General features: G+C 39.3%; 1 protein-coding gene across 1 annotated transcript; it reads right to left on the bottom strand.

Moving 5' to 3' along the window:
- Positions 1 to 10,317: 10,317 nt before the first annotated feature.
- Positions 10,318 to 15,892, bottom strand: LOC131225951 (beta-glucosidase 44-like). The gene is made up of 11 exons (XM_058221579.1): positions 15,658 to 15,892; positions 14,039 to 14,097; positions 13,738 to 13,813; positions 13,405 to 13,476; positions 13,103 to 13,190; positions 12,171 to 12,423; positions 11,957 to 12,072; positions 11,395 to 11,609; positions 11,266 to 11,297; positions 10,720 to 10,822; positions 10,318 to 10,601 (listed from the first exon to the last, which is right to left on the bottom strand). Exons 1-11 carry the CDS (start codon positions 15,890 to 15,892, stop codon positions 10,318 to 10,320), a joined length of 1,533 nt encoding a protein of 510 aa, XP_058077562.1.
- Positions 15,893 to 22,940: the final 7,048 nt, after the last annotated feature.

Genomic DNA, 22,940 nt, shown 5'->3' with positions numbered 1-22,940 from the left:
TTTCACGCTCTTGAGCAAAATCTTTGAGTAATCCCTTATTATTTTAGCTCTGTATTTATAGATAGATAAATCCATCCTAAGAGATAAAATCCAACACGGATTGAACTTACTTGAATTTTAAAAATCCTTATATTTCTCAGAGGTTGGTTACGTGAGGACGCCGATTGCGTCCTAGTCCGGGCGGGCAGGGCTATGTGGGGCCCACCGTGGTGTAAGTGTTTTATCCACGCCGTTAATCGTTTTTCCCAGATCATTTTAAGGTATAACCCAAAACATGAGGCAGATGGAGGGATTAAATGCATCACAAAGTTGGGATTTAATTTCTTCCATTAAAAACTTCTAGGGAGCTGGAGAAGTTTCGGATCAAGCTGATATTTGTTTTTTCACCTCATCCACGTTACATGACCTTATTAATAGGTTGGATGGTAAAAAAAACCATCAGGTGGCCCTTAGAAAGGTTTCAACGGTGAGTGTCATTATCACTGTAGCTTCCTTTAGTGTGGCCCATTGGAGCTGTGAACCTACTTAACGTTTTGGATCATATCTTAAATTGTTCTTAGAAAAACGATTAACGGCGTGGATAAAATACTTATATCACGGTGGGCCCACAGAGCCCTGCACGGACGGATTACCGTCCTGGCGTGGGTAGGACGCGATCCGCGTCCCTTGCGACGGCATGGCGTCCGATTTTTCAGGACTCCGAGAGCAAGGACTCTGAGAGGAGATGAGCCCCGTTAACGAAATCGGATTGCGTACTGAGAGGAGATGAGCCCCGTTAACGAAATCAGTCAGTACGCTTTTATCATACCTTGGTAGGGCCCACATTGATGTTTATTTGTCATGCAACCTGATCATAAGATCACACAGACATGGATGAAGTAAAAACACAAATAACAGATTGATCCAAAACTTCTGTGGCCCCCAAGAAATTTTTGACCGATGAATTTCAATTTACACTGTTTCCCATGGTGAGGTCTACTAGAGATTTGGTTATGCTTTTTTTTTTTTCTTTTTTTTTTTTTATTTAAGAAATAGCCCTCAAATTATCAGTTAAAATGGATGGACGGAGTGGATAAAATATGTAAATCATGTGGACCCCACAGAGTTTACTCAGTACGCAATCGGCGTCCACTGGTAACAGCTTAGTTGGTGAGGCCCTGAGTGTGGGGCCACCCCGATTTATGTGTTGTATATCTAAGCCGTCCATCAGTATTTCAAGCTACGTGGGCCACGAGATGGACCCGTTCGCGCACGCTGTTCGTTTCAGAGTGGGCCCGGCTGGGTTTTCGCAGCGTCGACTATGGGTGGGGCCCTCCGATTAACTTCATCCCGATACGTTAGGGGCGGCGCGCCTACTCTGCTGATGACAGGTATCCGGTTGATGACATGGTGCATGGATGAGGCCCACCTAGACGCGTTCCGTGATCAGTTGCTGAGCCAAGCTGTGTAGTGGCCCATCAAAGATAAATTACTTGCTTGATTTTCCTATATGTGTAATATAATAAAGCTAAGATCCTCTATTATTCCAAGTGCATTCCACAACCCCTATGAGGCCCAAAAAATCAACGTGCTGTTTAAGAGAAGTTTGGGATGATTTCTTCTTCCCCATTCCATTCCATTGAGTAAAAAAGTAGAATAGTAGTAATTAATATACCAGCAAATATAGAATACTACAAACATGGCAGAGATATAAGATGACTTGTGAGAGACTCCGAGGACATGAATATATATGAAATAAATGCATTTTTTCTTGATTTTGATGTTGCCTACAAGGTGTTTGAAATACATGTAAAACCGTCGATGTTGTTTTACATACAGTAAGAATTTCAAGGTGTAGTCCATGTGTTTGTAAAAATGCTACACAAGTTAACTCGGCTCAATCTTGGCTCGAACTGGCCCAAGCCACTAACCGAACTAAGCCAAGCTAGCCAATCAGGCTAAGGACCGAGCTGAGCCAAGTTCGAGCTGGGGTCAACTGGTGACCGAGCCGAATCGAGTTGTGTCAAGCTCAACTCAGTTCGACTCGTGTACACCTCTAATTGTGTCCATCCATCTTTGAAGCGTAATAAGTGTCTTGCGTTCCAAAATCAAGCGGGCCACACAATCCGCATCCATTCAAAAAAAAAAATCTGACCATTAAAAAAATCCCCCACCATTGCCTTAATAGGCAAGAATTAGATAAATGGAATGTCTAATAGATAGATGGAATTTTTTATGCACGTGCCATCTATGCCGGACCCGATAAACGAATGGACCCAACTTGTAGACAAGGTTTGGAAATCAGTTCGGTGTGCACATCTCCCACCATCCATTATCATTGGTACGCACATCTCCCACCATCCAACAGTTATTGGGAATATAAACAAGCATTTCCAAGAGATACTTTGATACAGAGGCAGAGCGTGATTGATGATACACGGGCAGTTAACAATTACTGAGAAATTGCATGCTTGGCATACAATTTTTTATTTTTTATTTTCAAAATAAACTGCCCCACCTATGGTTACCATATTAGATGTATCATGAACCAAAAATTACTTTTATTTCGTTATTTAATTATTAGATTAATGGACATATATTGGACTGCCAAAAATGAAAAAAAATAAATATCAAACAGTCTAATTTCAGAAAAGAAGTGTCCACGAATAAGAGGTTAGGATTGTCCAAACAATGTGATTTTCGGATTGTAACCTAGCAATAGTGGGTTTCATAATTTAGTTGGTTTAATTTGAGTTAACATAGCTTACGTGTACGATTCCATGTGCCTGTATATCAAGCGTCCTATGCAGCCAGAGTATCATGCGACTACTCCATTTCAATATGGAAACTAAGTTTTGCAGTTTCAAATGACGGATAGATCTTACCAACTGCGAGTGGATCCGGTGTTACCCAGGTAACACCTTAGTGGGTGTTACCCCTTACCGTGGGGACCACCTTGATGATTTGTCATATATCCATGCCCTTCATCTGTTTTTCCAGCTCATTTTAGGACGTGGTCCCAAAAATTAAACAGATCCAAATCTCAGGTGAGCAACACTACATGAAACAGTAGTGATTGAACACCCACCATCAAAAATTTCCTATGGTTCACCATAACTTTTGTTTGCCATCCAACCCATTGATAAGGCCAACCAGACCTTGAAGGAGGGAAAAATACAAATATTGGCTTGATCCAAAACTTTTTTGGCCCACAAAGTTTTGAACGGCCATTCACTACTGCTTCCAGTGGTGTGGTCCACCTGAGATTTGGATCTGCTTAAGCTTTAGGATAACCTCCTGAAATAAGCTGGAAAAACAGATGGATGGCGTAGATATATAATACATTCATCAAGGTCATGCTACCCGATATTGGATGTTATAGGTAACACCTAATCGGCTACCTCACCAAATTTGCCTTTGAATTAAAGGGATAAAGTGCACACCATCTCTTGTGCGTGCGAAACAGAACCAGTACGCACACTTCTCCCAACGTCCGATAATGGTTATTGGTATAACATGCAATTAAAAATTCGAATTTCAAAATCATTCATAGATTCCTACAGACCAACTTGAACACAAGGGAGATAATCAGACAATGTGCACACCAACTGTCGGTGCGCACTGTTGCGAATTAAGACATGCTTGTAAGCTTACTGGATGCAGATTGAGACAGGAGCTAGTTCATTTCAGAATGACTTAAAAATCATTAGAGGATAATGATTAAATGACTCCGTGACTCAACTCTAAGTCAAATGACTCATTGAGTCAAGATGAAGGGGGACTGGTGGTGTTGAACTGGATCATTCGCACCGAATGCTACTTGAACGAGTCTTAAATTCATGGTTAGGGGTGCTGAAAATCGGGCTTGAGCCCATACAAGTGGGGTAGGCTAAGCTCAAAACTTGACTTGTCGATCATCATAATTTTGTTTCTACTCATACGAGGGGCCCCCTAGTGCCACATGTGAGACATCTATCCTATATTCTCCCCACCCTTCTAAAGCATGACATAGAAGGGAAGAGCAACCTGACTTGTCTCTAGTCTAAATTAAACTATCGCATTCACCAATCTAAGGCCTACAAGTATGAAACCAGTCTGAGAGAGCGGTGTACTCATCCACCTCATTATCTTTAAAGAAGGGCCAACAAGGCGGAGTCCACACTGCTGACTCACCACATATCTCATAACATCAGTCGATCATAATACAACAATCCTGTGCCAAACTAGCATTAGTCAGGAAAGAAATATTAAGAGGCAAGTCACCCCTCCATGCATCTCTTCCTAAAAGCGAATCCTCCCCCCACTACCCAACCAGAAGGCCACTCCTTCCTTGAACTCAGATCTCATGTTGTAAATGAGATTTCTCAAAAGTAGTTCTAGAAGTATTGTGAAGTTCAAGAACAATACTCAAGGCTGCCTTTGGTCACCACTATTTGATTGAATTGCAGTAATTAGTTCAATAGATACGAAATGGCCAAATTTCTAATTACCTTAGTTATATTAATTCCTTTCATGTTTGATAGAGCCGATTCCCTCGAATGGGGGCATCCTCTGATGCACCGGTAGATGGAACTCCCATGGGTGGGCCATGATTCTAAAGTCAAGCTTGACCATTGAATCTTTTTATTGAATGTGAACATGTCCCAAACTGTGAAAACCATAAATGGTACTGGATGCAGCTTGAGCCTGGAGCTAGTTCATTTCAGAATGACTCATTGAGTCTTAAATCCATGGTTAGGGATGGCTGAAAATCAGGCTTGAGCTCATTCAAGTGGGGTAGGCTAGGCTCAAAACTAAATGGCTAACCATGCCCATTGTTTGCTCTACAGTGGATCCATATTCAAAATACCTGAGATACGACCCTTTTCTTACTTACATTTAGTTTCATTGTCCTTTTTTTAAAATTTTAAAAGATAAAAATAGATTTCAATAGAGAAATGGAAATTACATCTTTTCCACCCATTCCTTACTTCCCCGCTCATTCCACAATAGTATCCCAAACATGGCATACAACCCAATCAACACTATGGTGATCATTGCAAAAAGGCGCTGAGATAGGTCAAGAACAGAAGCTCATACGACTTACAGAAGGGTAATGCATAAGAAGATGATTAACCGAACTAAGCATTGGAATGACTATAGAGTACTTTTGGAAATTGTCGATCATCGTAATTTTGTTTCTACTCATAAGAGGGGCCTCCTAGTGCCACATCTGAGTTATCTATCATATATTCTCCCCACCCCTCTAAAGCATGACATAAAAGGATGCAATTGAAGAGCAACCTGACTTGTCTCTAGTCCAAATCAAACTGTCGCATTCACCAATCTAAGACCTACAAGCATGAAACCACTCTAAGAGAGTGGTGTAGTACTTGTCCACCTCATCAACCCTAAAGAAGCACCAACAAGACGGAGTCCACACTATTGACTCACCACATATCTCATAACATTTGTTGATCATAATGCTGTAGTCTTGGCCCAATGCTACAATCCTGGGTCAAACTAGCATTAGTCAGGAAAGAAATATTAAGAGGCAAGTCACCCCTCCATGACTCTCTTCCTAAAAGATAATCCTCTCCCCATCACCCAACCAGAAGACCACTCCTTCTTTTAACTTAGCTCTCTGTTATAAATGAGATTTCTCAAAAGTAATTTAAAAGTAGTGAACCTTTTCGATATGTTCTAAAAAAAAATAGTATCGTGAAGTTCAATAGAGTCACTCCCTCAAATCCCTTGAATGGGAGCATTTTCTGATGCACTGTTGCTTGGGCTTGGAGCTAATTCATTTAAAAGTGACTTAAAAATCAGTAGGGGATAATGGTTAAATGACTCAGTGACTCAGTTCTAGAGTCGTTCAACTCTAAGTCAAATGACTCGTCAAGGATGAATGGAGATTGGTGGTGTTGAACTGGATCATTCGCACCAAATGCTACTTGGACCAATCTTAAATCCATGGTTAGGAGTGCTGAAAATCAGGCTTGAGCCCATTCAAGTGGGGTAGGCTAGGCTCCAAACCAAATAGCTAGCCATGCCCATTGCTGAGTCTATAGTGGATCCATATTCAAATACGTGAGATACGACCCTATTCTTAGTTCCATTTAAGTGGGCTAGGGTTTTATTTTTCACCCAAAAGAGGCATGTGTTATGGCGCTTCTAGTAGCATAGGGACACTAAGGCCCTATTTGTTAAATCTGAAATCTGAAGCCCGAATATGAAATCTGAAGGCTGAATCTGAAATCTGAAGTTTAAAAAAAAAAAAAAAAAACTTGTTTGGTAATTATAGCGGAAGTCTGAAAATTAAGTACTGAATTTGAAACAACGTGTTTGTTAACAAACATCTGAAATGTTTGAAATACGTTAATTTGACGCATTTGCCCCTATCTCCTATTTGGAAATGTTTTATATTATAAAGAAATTATTTTTTATTAAATGAAAATAAAATTATTCTATTTAATTCAAATAAACTAAAGTTATTAAGAGAAAATTAAAATATTATTATTCATAAAAAACAATAAAATATCATTATTCATAAAATAAATAAATAAAAACAGATAAGATCCTTATGTTGCCCCACGAATATTTCAAATCATGACGTTCAATCCTCACGTTTTAGGCCCACTTGATTATTAGATCCACCTCAATTTCGGTCCCATGTCCTAAAATAAACTCATAAAATCGATGGGCAGGGTGGATTTCTCACAAACATTTTTTTTTTTTTTGTTAGCTTGTTAGTACACCCACTGTCTGATCACACTTCACTGTTAGCCACCCCCACTAGAGAATCGATGCCAAGACCTCAGTGTTGAAACGAGGTTTCTTTCACTCAGTCTGCCACCTGAGCTATGGATTTGGGTGTTGGATTTCTCACAAACATGAAAGTGGGCCCCACCTATGTTTCTAGCGCAGGGAATTCTATAAGTGGCTTTAGCGGTCAATCCGGCATATGGACGAACGTGGATTTCCTAACGAAAGCCTTTTGCATGAAGTTCCAGCATAAGGATTTTGGGTGGGGCCCATTGTGATGTTTATGAGAAATCCAACACATCCATCCATTTTTCGAGCTCACTTTAGGACATTTGACCAAAATGAGGAGTATCCAAAACTCAAGTAGGCCATACAAGATGAAACAGTGGGGAAAGGAATGCCTACCGTTGAAACCTTCCTAGACTCCACCTTGATGTTTATATTCCATCCAAATTGTTTATAAGGTCATTTTGACTGAGATGAAGTGAAAACACCGTGACCACCAGAGCTAGGCAGAATCCGACCCAATCCGAATCGAATTGAAGGCCTGGATCGGTGCGGATCGAGTAAGACCACTCAAATCCGATCGTATATCGGATCAAGTTCGGATCGTGGTTAATTCGGACGAATCTGACCCGATCCGGTTGGGTCCTATATAAGTTTTTAACATATTTTTTTTTTTTACTTTTTACTACCTATCTCTTTACCCGTCCCAAACCGAATGAACCCTAACCCCTCTTTCTCTACCCAAAGGAGGCGCCGCACCCACCCATCTCTCCTCCTATCTCTCCCGATTTCCTTCTTCTCCTTCTTTCTCTCCTCCTCTCTCCTTCTTTCTCTCCCGATTTCCCACATCTCTCTCTCTCTCTCTCTCTCTCTCTCTCTCTCTCTCTCTCTCTCTCTCTAGACTCAACTCGATCTAACTCGATTCGGTTTCCCAGACCGAGTCAGACTTGGTTCGGGTCTGGCCAGCAAGGATTCGGATCGGATCGAGTCAGCCCTGCTGAACTCGATCCCGAATCGGATCGAGTTGGCCCTGCTAAACTCGGTCCCGGATCAAATCGAGTTAGGGTCAGGTTCTTGAAAAATCAGATCGAGTCAAGTTGGACCCAATCCGGTCCGACTCGACTCGATGCACATCTCTAGTGACTACCTTGATGTTTATATTCCATCCAAACTATTTATAAGGTCAATTTGACTAAGATGAAGTGAAAACATCATGAACTTAAATCGATACAAAAGTCCATATAAATGTTTCAATGGTGGTCACAAAATCTCCACTATTTCCTATCATGTGGCCTATTTAAGTTTTCGATATATCTTATTTTTCACCGCATATCCTAAAATGAGCTCGAAAAATGGATGGACGGGCTGACTTTCTCACAAACATCGCAGTAGGCTCCACCCAAAATCTTTCCGAATTCTCGCGGAATCTGGTCGTAATGCCGATCATTCAACTCTCATTCTAGGGTGCTTCTTTCTGACAGGAGCATTTAGTACATCCCACCATCCACATTCTAGGGAATGTGTCAAATGGTCCCACTCACCCAAAATGTGGATACAATGCTGTGAAAATGCCACCATACAAATTCTTGAGTACATCAAAACAGAACCATAATTTCTTCTAAAAAATGCCAACGTGTTCATAAGTTAAGAGAGACATGAAAGAAGATAAAACACAAATTTCAGCTTGATCGAAAACTTTCGTGGCCCTTAGAAATTTTTAATGGTGGACGGCACTTTCTCCACTGTTTTCTGTTGTGGGGTCCACGCGAGCTTTGGATCTGACTCGTTATTTGGTTCATATCCTAAATTTACATCACCAAATGGATGGACGGTGTGGATACAATATACACATCATGGTGGGTCCCACACAACTTGGTGACGTCACTTCATAGCAATTCTCGCTGATCGACCTGTCAGTAGCTCATCCGCGTCCGTTCTGGACGGAAGCGGATTGGCTGGTGTACCACACAACAGCTATGTAGCAGGTGTATTGACGGTGGGTCACATCATGAAGTATGTATTATATCCAAACCGTCTATCCATTATTCGAACTCGTAATAAGGCTTGAGCCGAAAAATATGTCAGATCTAAAGATCAAGTGTACCACACTGCAAGAAGCAGCAGGGGATTGAACGTATACCATTGAAATCCTTTTGGGGTCACAGAAGTTTCGGATCAATATGAAATTTGCTTTTCCTCTTCATCCAGGTATTTGTGACCTTATGAACAGATTGGACGGAAAATAAACATTATGATGGGCCTATGAATTTTTTAACCGTGAAAATCCTTATCCCCGCTGCTATTTTTGGTGCGGTACATTTGAGCTTTGGATATGATTCTCTTTTTTTGGTTAATGCTCTAAAATGTTATGGAAAAATGGATAAACAGTGTGAATATAATAAATACATCATCGTGGCCCACGTAACTTTGATCTCCTTTGAACCGTTCGCACAACTCGGAGCTCGAGGAGCATAGGCACGACACGTATCTACTCCCCCTGCCACCAACCCCTGGCTGGTGGTCGGTGCTCTGTGGGCCTATCATGATGTATGTGTTTCTTCCATTCCAGTCGGGATATAAATCTCAGGTGGACCACACCACAAGAAAACAATAGTGATTGGATATCCACCATTAAAATTCTCATAAAAGCCCACTGTACTGTTTATTTGACATCCAATCTATTGATTATGTCATAGAGATCAGATGAGGGAAAAAACAAAGATCATCTCCAAAAGGTTTTTAATGGGACTTAGTTTTATTCAATTTCCATTGGTTTTTATGGCGTGGCCCACTTGAGTTTTACATGTACCTCATTTTTGGGCTGATGCTCTAGAATGATCTGAAAAAGTTGATGGGCGGTGTAGATCAAACACATAAATAATGGTGGAGCATAAATAAGTTTCACACATTAAAGGTTAGTTTTCTATCATGCAAACAATTTAGAAGAGAAAAAATTTCAAATTTATGGAGCGCATTCCGCATTCACCATTAAGCCAGACTCAAAGAATTCAATGAAATATCGCAGCACTTTCTGATTTCGGTGTTAACAAACAACTCCTGATACGAGGCATTTTCGCCATTCCATGTTAAGTGTTAATTTTAAGAGTTAATAAACAGGCCCTAAGACACTCCAATATGTTGATCTAGATTGTTTATTAGTATAAACACTCATTTCATTTGCTGGCATAAAATCGGATCAATCATGTTCAGGATCATTTTCGTTAGGTAATCGGAACGATTCCATCCATGGCATATAAAATGGACGGTTGTAGAGAAATCAGGTGTTAAAACTCCCAAACTAATGATGGACTCAGTAACATTTAGATAAATCAGAGGTGTTGAAACGCCCATATACCAAAAGCATAAAAACCAAATATCTATAGTAATGAAAATGATAAATGTGCATAAGCATTTTTAATAAAGAATACTATTAAAAACCATCCAAATAACCAACTTCTAATTATCTCATAAGAAAATCAACATCTAATTAAACTCCTAATCTAATTGAAGGAAAGTTGATTTAGTAAAAATAAATAAAAAAAATTGGGTCATGCATAAAAAAAAAGGGCGCAATAGAGGCGCATGTGCTTAATTCTTAAGATTCCTAAAGAGGAGCTGCCGGAACCAATGTGCTGACATCTTTGGAATTCGCTTCAAGTTGTCGTTATAGTCGATATAGTGCAGTCCGAACCTCGACGTAAAGCCGGATTTCCACTCAAAGTTATCAACCATTGACCATGCAAAGTAGCCAATTACATTCGCTCCATCATCCATTGCTTTCTTCATATTGAGTATGTAATCTTTGTAGTAATTAATTCGAGTCCAGTCGTGCACACTATTCGAAAGTGTAAGGTTGGCAGCATCATCCATTCCTGAAAAATCATTAAAAAATATTAGGTGCATGTATAAAAGCTAGTTAAATTCCTATTATGTGTGGCTCTGTTTTGTTACAGTAAATAAATATCTAATTTTTAAATGAGGTGTTCTTACCATTTTCAGATACTATCATAATTGGGTTGTTGTATGTTTCCTTCACATAGGTGATAGCATTGTACATACCCCAAGGAACAATATAGAGCCAGTTTGAGTGTGCCTGCATTAGTTCATTCTTCCATCAATACAACTCAACAACTTCAAAATTTAGAGTAAAATTCAGTATGATCTTATTATTTATTTTTATAATATGTTGTGTGGGACGATGAATTTTATATCCATCCAGATGATTGGTTCTCTCATGATTAAAAATCATAAATTAAAATAAAATCACCATGAACCGGGATTTCATTCAAAACACCTTAAGGAGTGTTTGAATGACGATTTGAAATGAAATAACTTAAATGAGGAAGAAGGAGATCTTCCATATCTTCTCAAATGAATAAAGCATCCAAATTACAATTATGCTTTTTCCAAATCCATGCAATGACATTAGAGCTAATACTGCATATTGAAAAGGCCTATAAATTAAAGACTAACAAAATATAAATTCACTTTAAAAAAAAAAAAAGAGTGGCTATGAATTTAGAAAGAATGTCTTACTCTCGGTCCAATCGGCACACCATTACGATCAACTACCATTCAAAAAAAAAAAAAATTTATTAGACAAGTCACTACATATATGGCTTAAAAAGTCTAAAGAAAATTGAAGTTGATGAAAAAGAGAGTTACATGCAAATCCGCAATTCCAATCTCCAACATAATCAGTATGGGCCGGTTTCACATGAGGATCATACATATAGTTTGAGGTATACTGGTTAATGCCAACATAATCGATCGATCCTTTCACCTTCTTCACCTGACTACTTGTAAATTTTGGAAGCCTCTCCTTTACGATGTGGCGCATGTTATGCGGATATCTACCATAGACTATAGGATGCAAAAACCTGTGAATTTACAGCAATGACCCACAAAAAAATATCATAAAAAGGAACTCATTAATCTCTTCTTTTTTCTTTTTTTCATTTTTTTTTTCAAAAAGCATTTTTAAATTAACAAAGAAAGATTAACGAGGGGAATACCATTGATTGGATTCGCCCCACTAAATTTAAGTAGTTAATAATGGGTGAATCAACCCTTGTATCAATGGGCTAAAAAAAAGAAAAAAAGATGTCCAGCAAAATGGCCATGAGACACTTCTTCATAGCCATCGATCTTGGGCCCATCTGATCATGGCTATCCATGTTGGGACCTAGGTCCCTCTAGATTTTTAGACTAGGAAAATAATACTTACCAACCAAGGTGGAAATCTCTTGCCCTTTGGGCTGCTGCAACATCATCAGTGCTATTAGTGAGAGGCTCATACCAAACAAAATCCAACAAAATTCCAATCTTCCCATTCTGGCATTCCTAAAATATCAACACCATAAAAACCAAAACAATTAAACAATCAACCAATCATAAGAAAATTGCAGGAAATGGGAAACATATGTTAGATTTACATTTACCTGGTACTTTTGACGATATCGTTGCACAGCAGCTGCATGAGCAAGAATCAAATTATGGGCTACAATGTATGGCTCTGTAGCCGAGTTTCCAGATGTGCAATTTCCAAATGGCGCCGAACACCTCCCGGGGGCAAAGGTCCCATCATCGTAGCCCAGGCTTGCGACAACACGTGGCTCATTGAACGTAAACCAGTTCTTCACTCGGTCACCAAACATCTTAAAACATAAATCTGCGTAATCTGCAAAATCTTCACTGTTGCACCACATAAACTTTAATCAATTCATTCTCTATAACAGTTGCTAAATAGTTCATCACTTGATATAATTTACCTAAAAACTCAGCGAATAGAACTCTAATAAGACTTTGAGCCAAGACTTTGAAAATTTCGGTGTTGAGTTAAAATCATAATTCAATAATCCTAAAATTTAAGATTTGGTGCTAACTAAAATTCAAATTTTAGAGTCTTTGAGTCAACACAAAATAATTGAATATTTAGGGTTTACTGTTGCACCACACAAACTTTGATCAATTCACCAGTTTCGTATACCCCATCATAGAATACTCATGCCAAAATCATATGATCTTTGTAAAAGTCACTAACTAGTTCTTCACTTGACATAATTTATCTAGAAACTCGGCGGACTGAACTCAACTAACAATATTTTGAGCCAATACTTTGAAAAGTTTGGTGCTGAGTAAAATCATAATTTAACAAACCTAAAATTTAGTGAGTCTTTGAGTCAACACAACATAACTGAAGATTTAGGGTTTGTATTTAACATGGACTAAATTTTTGGACATGCCCCCCATTTAGCATTGTATTGTTTCCGTGATTAATATGTTTCTTTTGGGCCATAGAAAATCTCGATCAAGCATTGGATGTTTTCCCTCTATTAACATGTGCATTAGATTGTTAGGATTCGAAACTTACACAACTTGTCTACTGAGCCAGCCTTTGTATTTCTCCTCAAGGGCCTGAGGGAGATCATAATGGTAGAGATTTGCATAAGGAGTAATGCCTGCATTATCATCATTTTAAAATAAAAGTGTGTCACTAATATACACATGTCATTAAAATGCATATATATTAGCCCCATGTTTTTAGGATCTCTAAAAGATTAGTGGGCCCCACCAATTATTTAAGGTAGGGGTGTGTATCAAGCTCCATCAGGTGGCACAATTAGCTAGTTGTGAATAATTTAAAAATATAGAGAGACAGAGAGATAAAAATACCTTTCTCGATCATATAATCAATCAACTTGTTATAGTAAGCAACCCCTTGCTTGTTCACATTACCCGTGCCCTCTGTATATCATAAACAATCCATGCTATGAGATATTTATGTAATTGTATGTATCTAATATGTATGTGAGTAGGATTGGGTGAGGCTAGCATGGCAAGATTTAATTAGGCCACGGTTGGATTGAACATGTATAGGAGCCACGTCACACGTGCTCCATCTATATTTATATATAGGAGCCACGTCACACGTGCTCCATCTATATTTATATATAGAGAGAGAGAATGTTATATTGAGAAAGAAAGAAATTTTCTATGTTTAAAAACCTGGGAAAATCCTTGACCAAGAAATGGAGAACCTATAGGCATCCATGTTCATATCTACCATCAAATCAATATCTTCCTGCAACATGTATCAAACACATCATTATGCAAGTCATTGTGCTAAGCTTGATTAATGTGTGATTTTTGGGGTTTAATAGAATTTACAAAATTCATAAAAGGGTAGGCCATCATCATTGTCATCATCCAAGCCTTAGTGGTTTTAACATTCACACACACACACACACACACACACACACACACACACACATCATTGGCTACATAAACAATCTTGTCTACTCAGTACCTTATAGCGATGGTACTCATCAACGGAAACATCTGCATTTGCACCATTTGCAACAACTCCTGTCCAATTAAAAAATTCAAAATTTAATAATGAAAAAAAAAAAAAAGATTGAAATTGAACATCTATAAATCTAACTCATACAATATATCAATCAGGTGATGTAAAAGACTTGATACCTAATCTGTCATGTGAGGCTCTGTGTGTGTGTGTGTGTGTGTGTGTGTGTGTGTGTGTGTATTACCAGGGTAATATACATTAGTATGTTTCCCCTAACCATAGAGCCCACCTTTAAGTATTTATTGTATTCAAACCATCCATTTGTTTTTCTAGCTCATTTTAGCTAACAGCCCTATAAATGAAGCAGATCAAATCTAAAGTGCACCACTGAGTAAGGATTGAATTCCAATTATTAAAAACTCAGATTAACCTTATATTTGTGTTTTCCCTTCATCCAGGCCTATGGGATCTCATCAATAGGCACAGACCTCATTAACATTTAAGGAAACACCCGCTAGTGTTACCTGGGTCTCTTGAATCTAAACCCCAATACAAATCTACATTCCCATTCAAAATGCAAGTTTCAAACTTTAAATTCCAATACATTGGGTAGGAGTGATCCATAAGATACAAGAATCCAACCAAATCAGTATATGTATTCTACCGGAGAAAAACCTTTGATACTTGTGGAGTTTGATGGATAATGCACGAATCACTTAAATATTGCATACATGAGATACAAGATATGTATTCTACAGGAGAAAAACCTTTGATACTCTTGTGGAGAGTGATGGATAATACACGGATCACTTAGATATTGCATACATGAGATACATATTATTGAATATTTAATGTTAGATGTGTCATGGATCAAAATTTACAGTTATTTGATTATTTAAAAATCAAATTAGTGAATATTTTTTAGATGATTAAGATTGAAAATATCCAAATGCCTGATTTTAACAAACAAGTGTCCACGAATTAAAGGTTATGATTATTCAAACAATGCGATTTTGGGACTGCGTCCACTTCTGTATCACCATGCTCGGACACATTGATTGTAAGATACAGGCTTTCAGTTCACACAAATGAGGCCCACTATTCATTGATCAAAGGGTTAATTGAAATTTGGATCCATCCAATGGACTGATATTTGGACAATTTAATGTCTACTGTTGTTCTATCTTCTTTTTGACCATCCATTTGTCTGGCACAATTCCAAAGGCTAATATTATTCCTTGGAATATATTTTTAAAACATTTTCTATCCACATTGGAAGACAATTGATCAATGGCCCACATTACAAAATCATGGACAATACTTTATAGAAGTAAAAAACCTAACATGCAACGTCTTTTAGAAGTGAAAACCTAGGTGTACAGCCCAACCACACTGACAAACAAATAAAGCCCATCAACTTGATAAATAAAACAAACTATCAAAAAATCATATATGCACGTAAAACATCAAAACAATAAAAAATAATTGATGCTTTGATTGTGTTTGGTTGCACTTACTGTTACAAAATATGATAATTTCATGAAATTTCATAATACATGCAAATTAAAAGAATTAATCAGAACAAGATAATCAAAATCCAAAAACAAGATTGAGCAAATTACCTGGGTAACGAACAAGCACATCCCAAATGCTCGGCCCACGGCCATACTCAGGGCCAGCCGCTCCTTCGACTTGGTATGCCGACGTGGCTGTGCCAAAAATGAACCCCGGCGGAAAGCTCTCTCTTGTGAGTCCTCCAGTGTCATAACGGTCGCCATACACACGACATTGGACGGACTGGATGGACGAGATGAGAAACAAGATGAGAAAGATAGAAACAAAACTAATTACCTTCATATTTCACGCTCTTGAGCAAAATCTTTGAGTAATCTCTTTTTATTTTAGCTCTGTATTTATAGATAGATAAATCCATCCGAAGATATAAAATCCAACACGGATTGAACTTACTTGAATTTTAAAAATCCTTATATTTCTCAAAGGTTGGTTACGTGAGGACGCGGATTGCGTCCTAGTCCGGGCGGGTAGGGCTATGTGGGGCCCACCGTGTTGTAAGTGTTTTATCCACGCCGTTAATCGTTTTTCTCAGATCATTTTAAGGTATAACCCAAAACATGAGGCAAGTGCAGGGATTAAATGCATCACAAAGTTGGGATTTAATTGATTCCATTAAAAACTTCTGGGGAGCTGGAGAAGTTTCGGATCAAGCTGATATTTGTTTTTTCACCTCATCCACGTCTACGTGACCTTATTAATAGGTTGGATGGTAAAAAAAACATCAGGTGGCCCTTAGAAAGGTTTCAACGGTGGGTGTCACTATCACTGCAGCTTCCTTTGGTGTGGTCCACTGGAGCTATGGACCTGCTTCATTTTTTGCCTTATTATTTAAAATTATTTTATAAAAACAATGAATGGAGTGGATAAAACACTTACATTACGGTGGGCCCCACATAGCCCTGCCCGGACGGATGACCGTCCAGGCGTGGGTAGGACGCAATCCACTTTCAAATAAGTTTTTGTTATCATGGGGCCCACCGTGAAGTTTGTGAAAATCTACTCCGTCTATCCTTTTTTCAGCTCAAGTTAGGTCATGAATCAAAATATTAGATAGATAAAAACTCAAGTGAGCCTAACTACAGGAAAAAGTGAGTAGGGAAATGACTAACGTTAAAATTCCCTAGGATTTATCTTGATGTTTATATGCCATCCATACTGTTCATAAGATCCTTCCCACGGGATAAACTGAAAACACAAAAATATCAGTCTGATAAAGAAATCTTATTGCCCAACGAATGTTTCAATGGTTGTCATTCAATAATCACTGTTTCCTGTCGTGTGGCCTACTTGAGGTTTTGATCTGCTTCATTTTTGTGATTATGTGTTAACATGATCATAAAAAACGGATGGACAGGATGGATTTATTATAAACATCACCTTGCTCCCCACCTCGCCTCCAAGCACTAGCAAAGGGACGCGGATTGCGTCCTACCCACGCCGGGACAGTAATCCGTCTGGGCAGGTCTCTGTGGGGCCCACCGTGATGTAAGTGTTTTATCCACGCCGTTTATCGTTTTTCTCAGATCATTTTAAACAATGAGACAAAAAAAGAGGCAGTAAAAAGTCTTAAGTGGACCACAAATTGGGGATTGAACATTCACCATTAAAAATTTCTTGGGAGCTAGAGAAGCTTCGGATGAAGTTTATATTTGTTTTTTCGCTTCATCCACGTCTACATGACTTATGAATAGGTTGTATGGTATTAAAAAAATAAAAAATCACGGTGGCCCTTAGAAAGGTTTCAATGGTGAGTGTCATTATCACTGCAGCTTCCTTTAGTGTGGCCCATTGGAGCTGTGAACCTACTTAATGTTTTGGATCATATCTTTAATTGATCTTAGAAAAACAATTAACGGCATGGATAAAATACTTATATCACGGTGGGCCCACAGAGCCCAGCACGGACGGATTACCGTCCTGGCGTGGGTAGGACGCGATCCGCGTCCCTTGCGAATGCATGGCGTCCGATTTTTCAGGACTCCGAGAGCAAGGACTCTGAGAGGAGATGAGCCCCGTTAACGAAATCGGATTGCGTACTGAGAGGAGATGAGCCCCGTTAACGAAATCAGTCCGTACGCTTTTATCATACCTTGGTAGGGCCCACGATGATGTTTATTTGTCATCCAAACCTGAGCATAAGATCACACAGACATAGATGAAGGAAAAACACAAATAACAGATTGATCCAAAACTTCTGTAGCCCCCAAGAAATTTTCGACCGTAGAATCTCAATTTACACTGTTTCCCGTGGTGAGGTCTACTTCAGACTTGGATATGCTTTTTTTTTTTAAGAAATAGCCCTCAAATTATCAGTTAAAATGGATGGACGGAGTGGATAAAATATGTAAATCATGTAGACCCTACAGAGTTTACTCAGTACGCAATCGGCGTCCACTGGTAACAGCTTAGTTGGTGAGGCCCTGAGTGTGGGGTCACCCCGATTTATGTGTTGTATATCTAAGCCGTCCATCAGTATTTCAAGCTACGTGGGCCACGAGATGGACCCGTTCGCGCCGCCCCTAACGTACAGCACGCTGTTCGTTTCAGAGTGGGCCCGGCTGGGTTTTCGCAGCGTCGACTATGGGTGGGGCCCGCCAATTAACTTCATCCCGATACAGTATTCCAACATCGTCCCCGTCTGTGTCTTCGGAGTGCCGACTCTGCCGATGACTGGTATCCGGTTGATGACATGGTGCATGGATAAGGCCCACCTAGACGCGTTCCGTGATCAGTTGCTGAGCCAAGCTGTGTAGCGGCCCATCAAAGATAAATTTCTTGCTTGATTTTCCTATATGTGTAATATAATAAAGCTAAGATCCTCTATCATTCCAAGTGCATTCCACAACCACTATGAGGCCCAAAAAATCCACGTGCTGTTTAAGAGAAGTTTGGGATGATTTCTTCTTCCCCATTCCATTGAGTAAAAAAGTAGAATAGTAGTAATTAAAATACCAGCAAATATAGAATACTACAAACATGGTGTGTGTGTGTGTGTGTGTATTGAGAGAGAGAGAGAGAGAGAGAGAGAGAGAGACTAACACTTCCCTTTAAGTTGGAGTATGAATGTCAGAGATGACCAACTCAAAAATAATGTCAATAAACGTGGCCTAATAATATCTCTGTCGATAGATAAGTGTAAATTGTAGTACTAGATAATTGTTCGCTTATGAAATGGCAATCCACTTCAATGTGTTTAGGTATATGCTCGTGAAATACAAGATTAGAGTTCATGTAGATTGTTGCTTGATTATCACAAAATTAAAAAGGACATGGGATAAGGTATTTATGCTAAGTTCACGGAGAAATTAAGGAAGCTAGGGAATCTCATTGGGATCCCATAGAGCGTTATTCAATTTTCATAAAGAAACGTGTAACATGAAGCTATTTTTTGCTCTTCCACGTGACTAGATTTCTCCTGCTGAACGTACAAAAGTTGAAGATGGACCACTGATTGATTGCACAATCAACCCAGTCAGCATCACAATAAACATGAATGTCATAATGACCTTGATCAGAATACATAATGCATTTTTTCTGGATCTCTCTTTAGCCAACGAAGATGCTTCGAGACTGTGTCATGGGCCCCACAAGGCCATTATCCTCGGAACCATTGAGAAATTTGTATAGTTGTGGAAGGGCATTGGTGCCCTAGATTGAGTACTGATCACCTACAAGCAAGGCATGGACTACAACTTGTTCAAAGGTGAAATCTTTCCCAGCACCATGTCACTTGTTTAGGAAATCAGTACCCTGAAAATGATAGGGCCTGCCACAATGATCACTCTTCTCAAAAATCAAGCTAGTCTGCTCATCAGGTGGGCCACACTGTCCAGCCTTATTTTTTTAGAAGAGCGGTCATCGTGTTTAAGAGAAGTTTGGGATGATTTCTTTCTTTTCTACTCGTCTTGGGCATCTAAAGCTAAAGTCAAGTACAATATCTTTATTGAATAGTATAATTTTACTAGAAACCACATCAAATTGGACTTAAATAAATCATTAGGATAACATGGCTGAATCCTTACATAATAGGAACACTTCAACTATCTTTATAAAAAAAAACATAAAACAAATATTGGCATACACTTTTAAGCTACTCTCGGCATTCTATAAGTATAAGAATATTTTCTCATTTTATTTATTGTAGAATGGATTAATAATTGTGTCTAGGGCTGTACATGAACCGAGTTCGCTCGACTTGACTTGAAAAAGCTCAATTTGCCGTGGTTTGAAATTGAGTTCGAGCCAAGTTGAGTTGATTTTTTGAGCTCAAAAAAATTTCGAACTAGTTCGAGCTTGCTTGAGCTCAACTCGGATCGAACCCAACTCAAATCAAACTCGGATCGAACCAGTTCAGTGACTCAGTTACTTTGATATTGATGTTGCTCACCAAGTGTTTGATGAAATGACTCAATGAAGTGTCAGCTGGTGGCAACAAAGGTATGTATATGAAATAAATACATTTTTTTTCTTTATTTTGTTATTGCCTACAAGGTGTTGATGAAATACATGTAAAACCGTTGATGTTGTTTAACATTAGGTGAGAAATTGAAGGTGTAGTTCATGTGTTTGTGAAAATGCCGCATATGTGAACTTGGCTCGAACTGGCCCCAGCTGGTTCGACTCGTAGCTGTTGACCAAACCGAGCCGAGCTAGCCAGTCAAGCTCAAGGACTGAGCTAAGCCAAGTTTGAGCTGAGATCAGCTAGTAGCTGAGCCAAGTTGAGTTGTGCCAAGCTGGTTCGACTCGTGTACACCTCTAATTGTGTCCATCCATCTTTGAAGCCTAATAAGTGACTTGCATTCCAAAATCAAACGGCCACACAATCTCATCCATTAAAAAATAAAAAATAAAAATCTGACCATTATAAATAATAATAATAATAATAATAATAATAATAAAATTCCCCCACCATTGCCTTAATAGGTAAGAATTAGATAGATATAAATGCCTAATAGATAGGTGGAATTTTTTATGAATGTGCCATCTATGCCGGACCCGATAATGAATGGACCCAACTTGTAGACAAGGTTTGGAAATCAGTTCGGTGCGCACATCTCCCACCATCCATGATCATTGGTACGCACATCTCCCACCATCCATGATCATTGGTACGCACATCTCCCACCATCCAACATGGTTATTGGGAATATAAACAAGCATTTCAAAGAGATACTTTGATACACAGGCAGAGCATGGTTGATGATACACGGGCAGTTAGAAATTACTGAGAAATTTCATGCTTGGCATACAATTTTTTTTCAAAATAAACTGCCCCACCTTGGTTACCAGATTAGATGTATCATGAACAAAAAATTACTTTTATTTGGTTATTTAATTATTAAGTTAATGGACATATATTGAACAGCCAAAAATGAAAAAATAAAAATAAAATAAATCAAAATCTTATTTCAGAAAAGAAGTGTCCACGAATTAGAGGTTAGGATTATCCAAACAATCTGATTTTCAGATTGTAACATAGCAATAGTGGGTTACATAATTTAGTCGGTTTAATTTAAGTTAACATAGCTTACGTGTACCATGCCATGTGTCTGTATATCAAACGTCCTATGCAGTCAGAGTATCGTGCAACCACTCCATTTCAAAATGGAAACTAAGCTTCGCAGTTTCAAATGATGGATAGATCTTACCAACTGCGAGTGGATCCGGGTAACACCCACCCTTACCATGGGGCCCACCTTGATGATTTGTCATATATCCAAGCCGTCCATCTGTTTTTCCAGCTCATTTTATATGTGGGCCCAAAAATTGAGCAGATCCAAATCTCAGGTGCAGAACACATCAAAAGTTTCCTAGGGTTCACCATAACTTTTGTCTGCCATCCAACCCATTGATAAGGCCAACCAGACCTTGAAGGAGGGAAAAATACAAAGATTGGCTTGATCCAAAACTTTTGTGGCCCACAAAGTTTTTAACGGCCATTCAGTACTGCTTCCAGTGGTGTGGTCCACCTGAGATTTGGATCTACTTAAGCTTTAGGATAACCTCCTGAAATAAGCTGGAAAAACAGATGGATGGTGTGGATATACAATACATTCATCAAGGTCATGCTACCCGATATTGGATGTTATCGGTAACACCTAATCGGCTAGCTCACCAACTTTGCCTTTGAATTAAAGGGATAAAGTGCGCACCATCTCTTGTGCGTGCGAAACAGAACCAGTACGCACACTTCTCCCAACGTCCGATAATGGTTATTGGTATAACATGCAATTAAAAATTCGAATTTCAAAATCATTCATAGATTCCTGCAGACCAACTTGAACACAAGGGAGATAATCAGACAATGTGCACACCAACTGTGGGTGCGCACTTTTGCGAATTAAGACATGCTTGTAAGCTTTCCCTTGACAGTCCTCACCAAACCCCCATCAGTCACTTTGTTAGCTTTAAATAGCTATTATGTTTGAGTTTGAAGGTTTCCTGGGCCCACAGCGCACGTGTGAGGGAGCCCATCTACTTGCCACCACACGTGCCAGCGTGGCACATGGGTGCAAGATCCAAGCCATCCACCCGGTGGGGTGCGGCTTTAGTTGATCCCCAGATCCACTGAACCAAAGTCCGTGGATCCCTGACTGTGGGGCCCACCATGATGTATGCGACTTACATCCACACCATCCATATGCTCTGACAGCTCATTTTAGGCACAATCCCAAAAATGAAGCAGATTCAAATCTTCGGTGGCCCACACCACAGGAAACATTGGTGATTGAATACCCACCATTAAAAACTGAATGACCAACAAAAAGTTTTCAATGGTGGTGTGCCCAACCGTACAGATGGATGGACGATGTGGATGTAAGGCAAATACATCACGGTGGGCTCCACAGGGATCCACTGAAGCCGTGCCCCACCTGGTGCGCCCAACCGTACAGATGCCCTGAACGAATATAAACTGGTGCACTCATCAGGCGGAAAAACTTGGACCGTCCGGATTTTTTGTTCTGTCAATCTACAAAGTTGGACCCATTGAATGGATGGCTTAGATCTCAACCCCATATTCCACGGCGGTATGTGTGGTGGCATGTAGATGCTGCATCCTACAGTGGTATGAGGTAACGGTAGATGCCTGGACCAAAAATAAGATGCATCCAGCAGGTAGACCACACTTGCAAATAGGCAGACCAATTAGAAAATCTTGGCCAACTCATTTCAACCATGGATTTGTTTCATAAGCACTTGCCAGCCAGGGCATCCACACAGTTGAATCCATCAAATGGATGGCTGGGATCTCAGACCCAGATTCCACACCAGCATGTGGTACATAGATGCGATGTTCTTTGATCTTTTCATGCAAAATGGCCCACTTGTT

Source organism: Magnolia sinica, chromosome 14, assembly GCF_029962835.1.
Source record: "Magnolia sinica isolate HGM2019 chromosome 14, MsV1, whole genome shotgun sequence".
Lineage (NCBI taxonomy): Eukaryota > Viridiplantae > Streptophyta > Magnoliopsida > Magnoliales > Magnoliaceae > Magnolia > Magnolia sinica.
The sequence above is the reverse complement of the archived record's forward strand: the minus strand, read 5'-3'. Positions and strand labels throughout refer to the sequence as shown.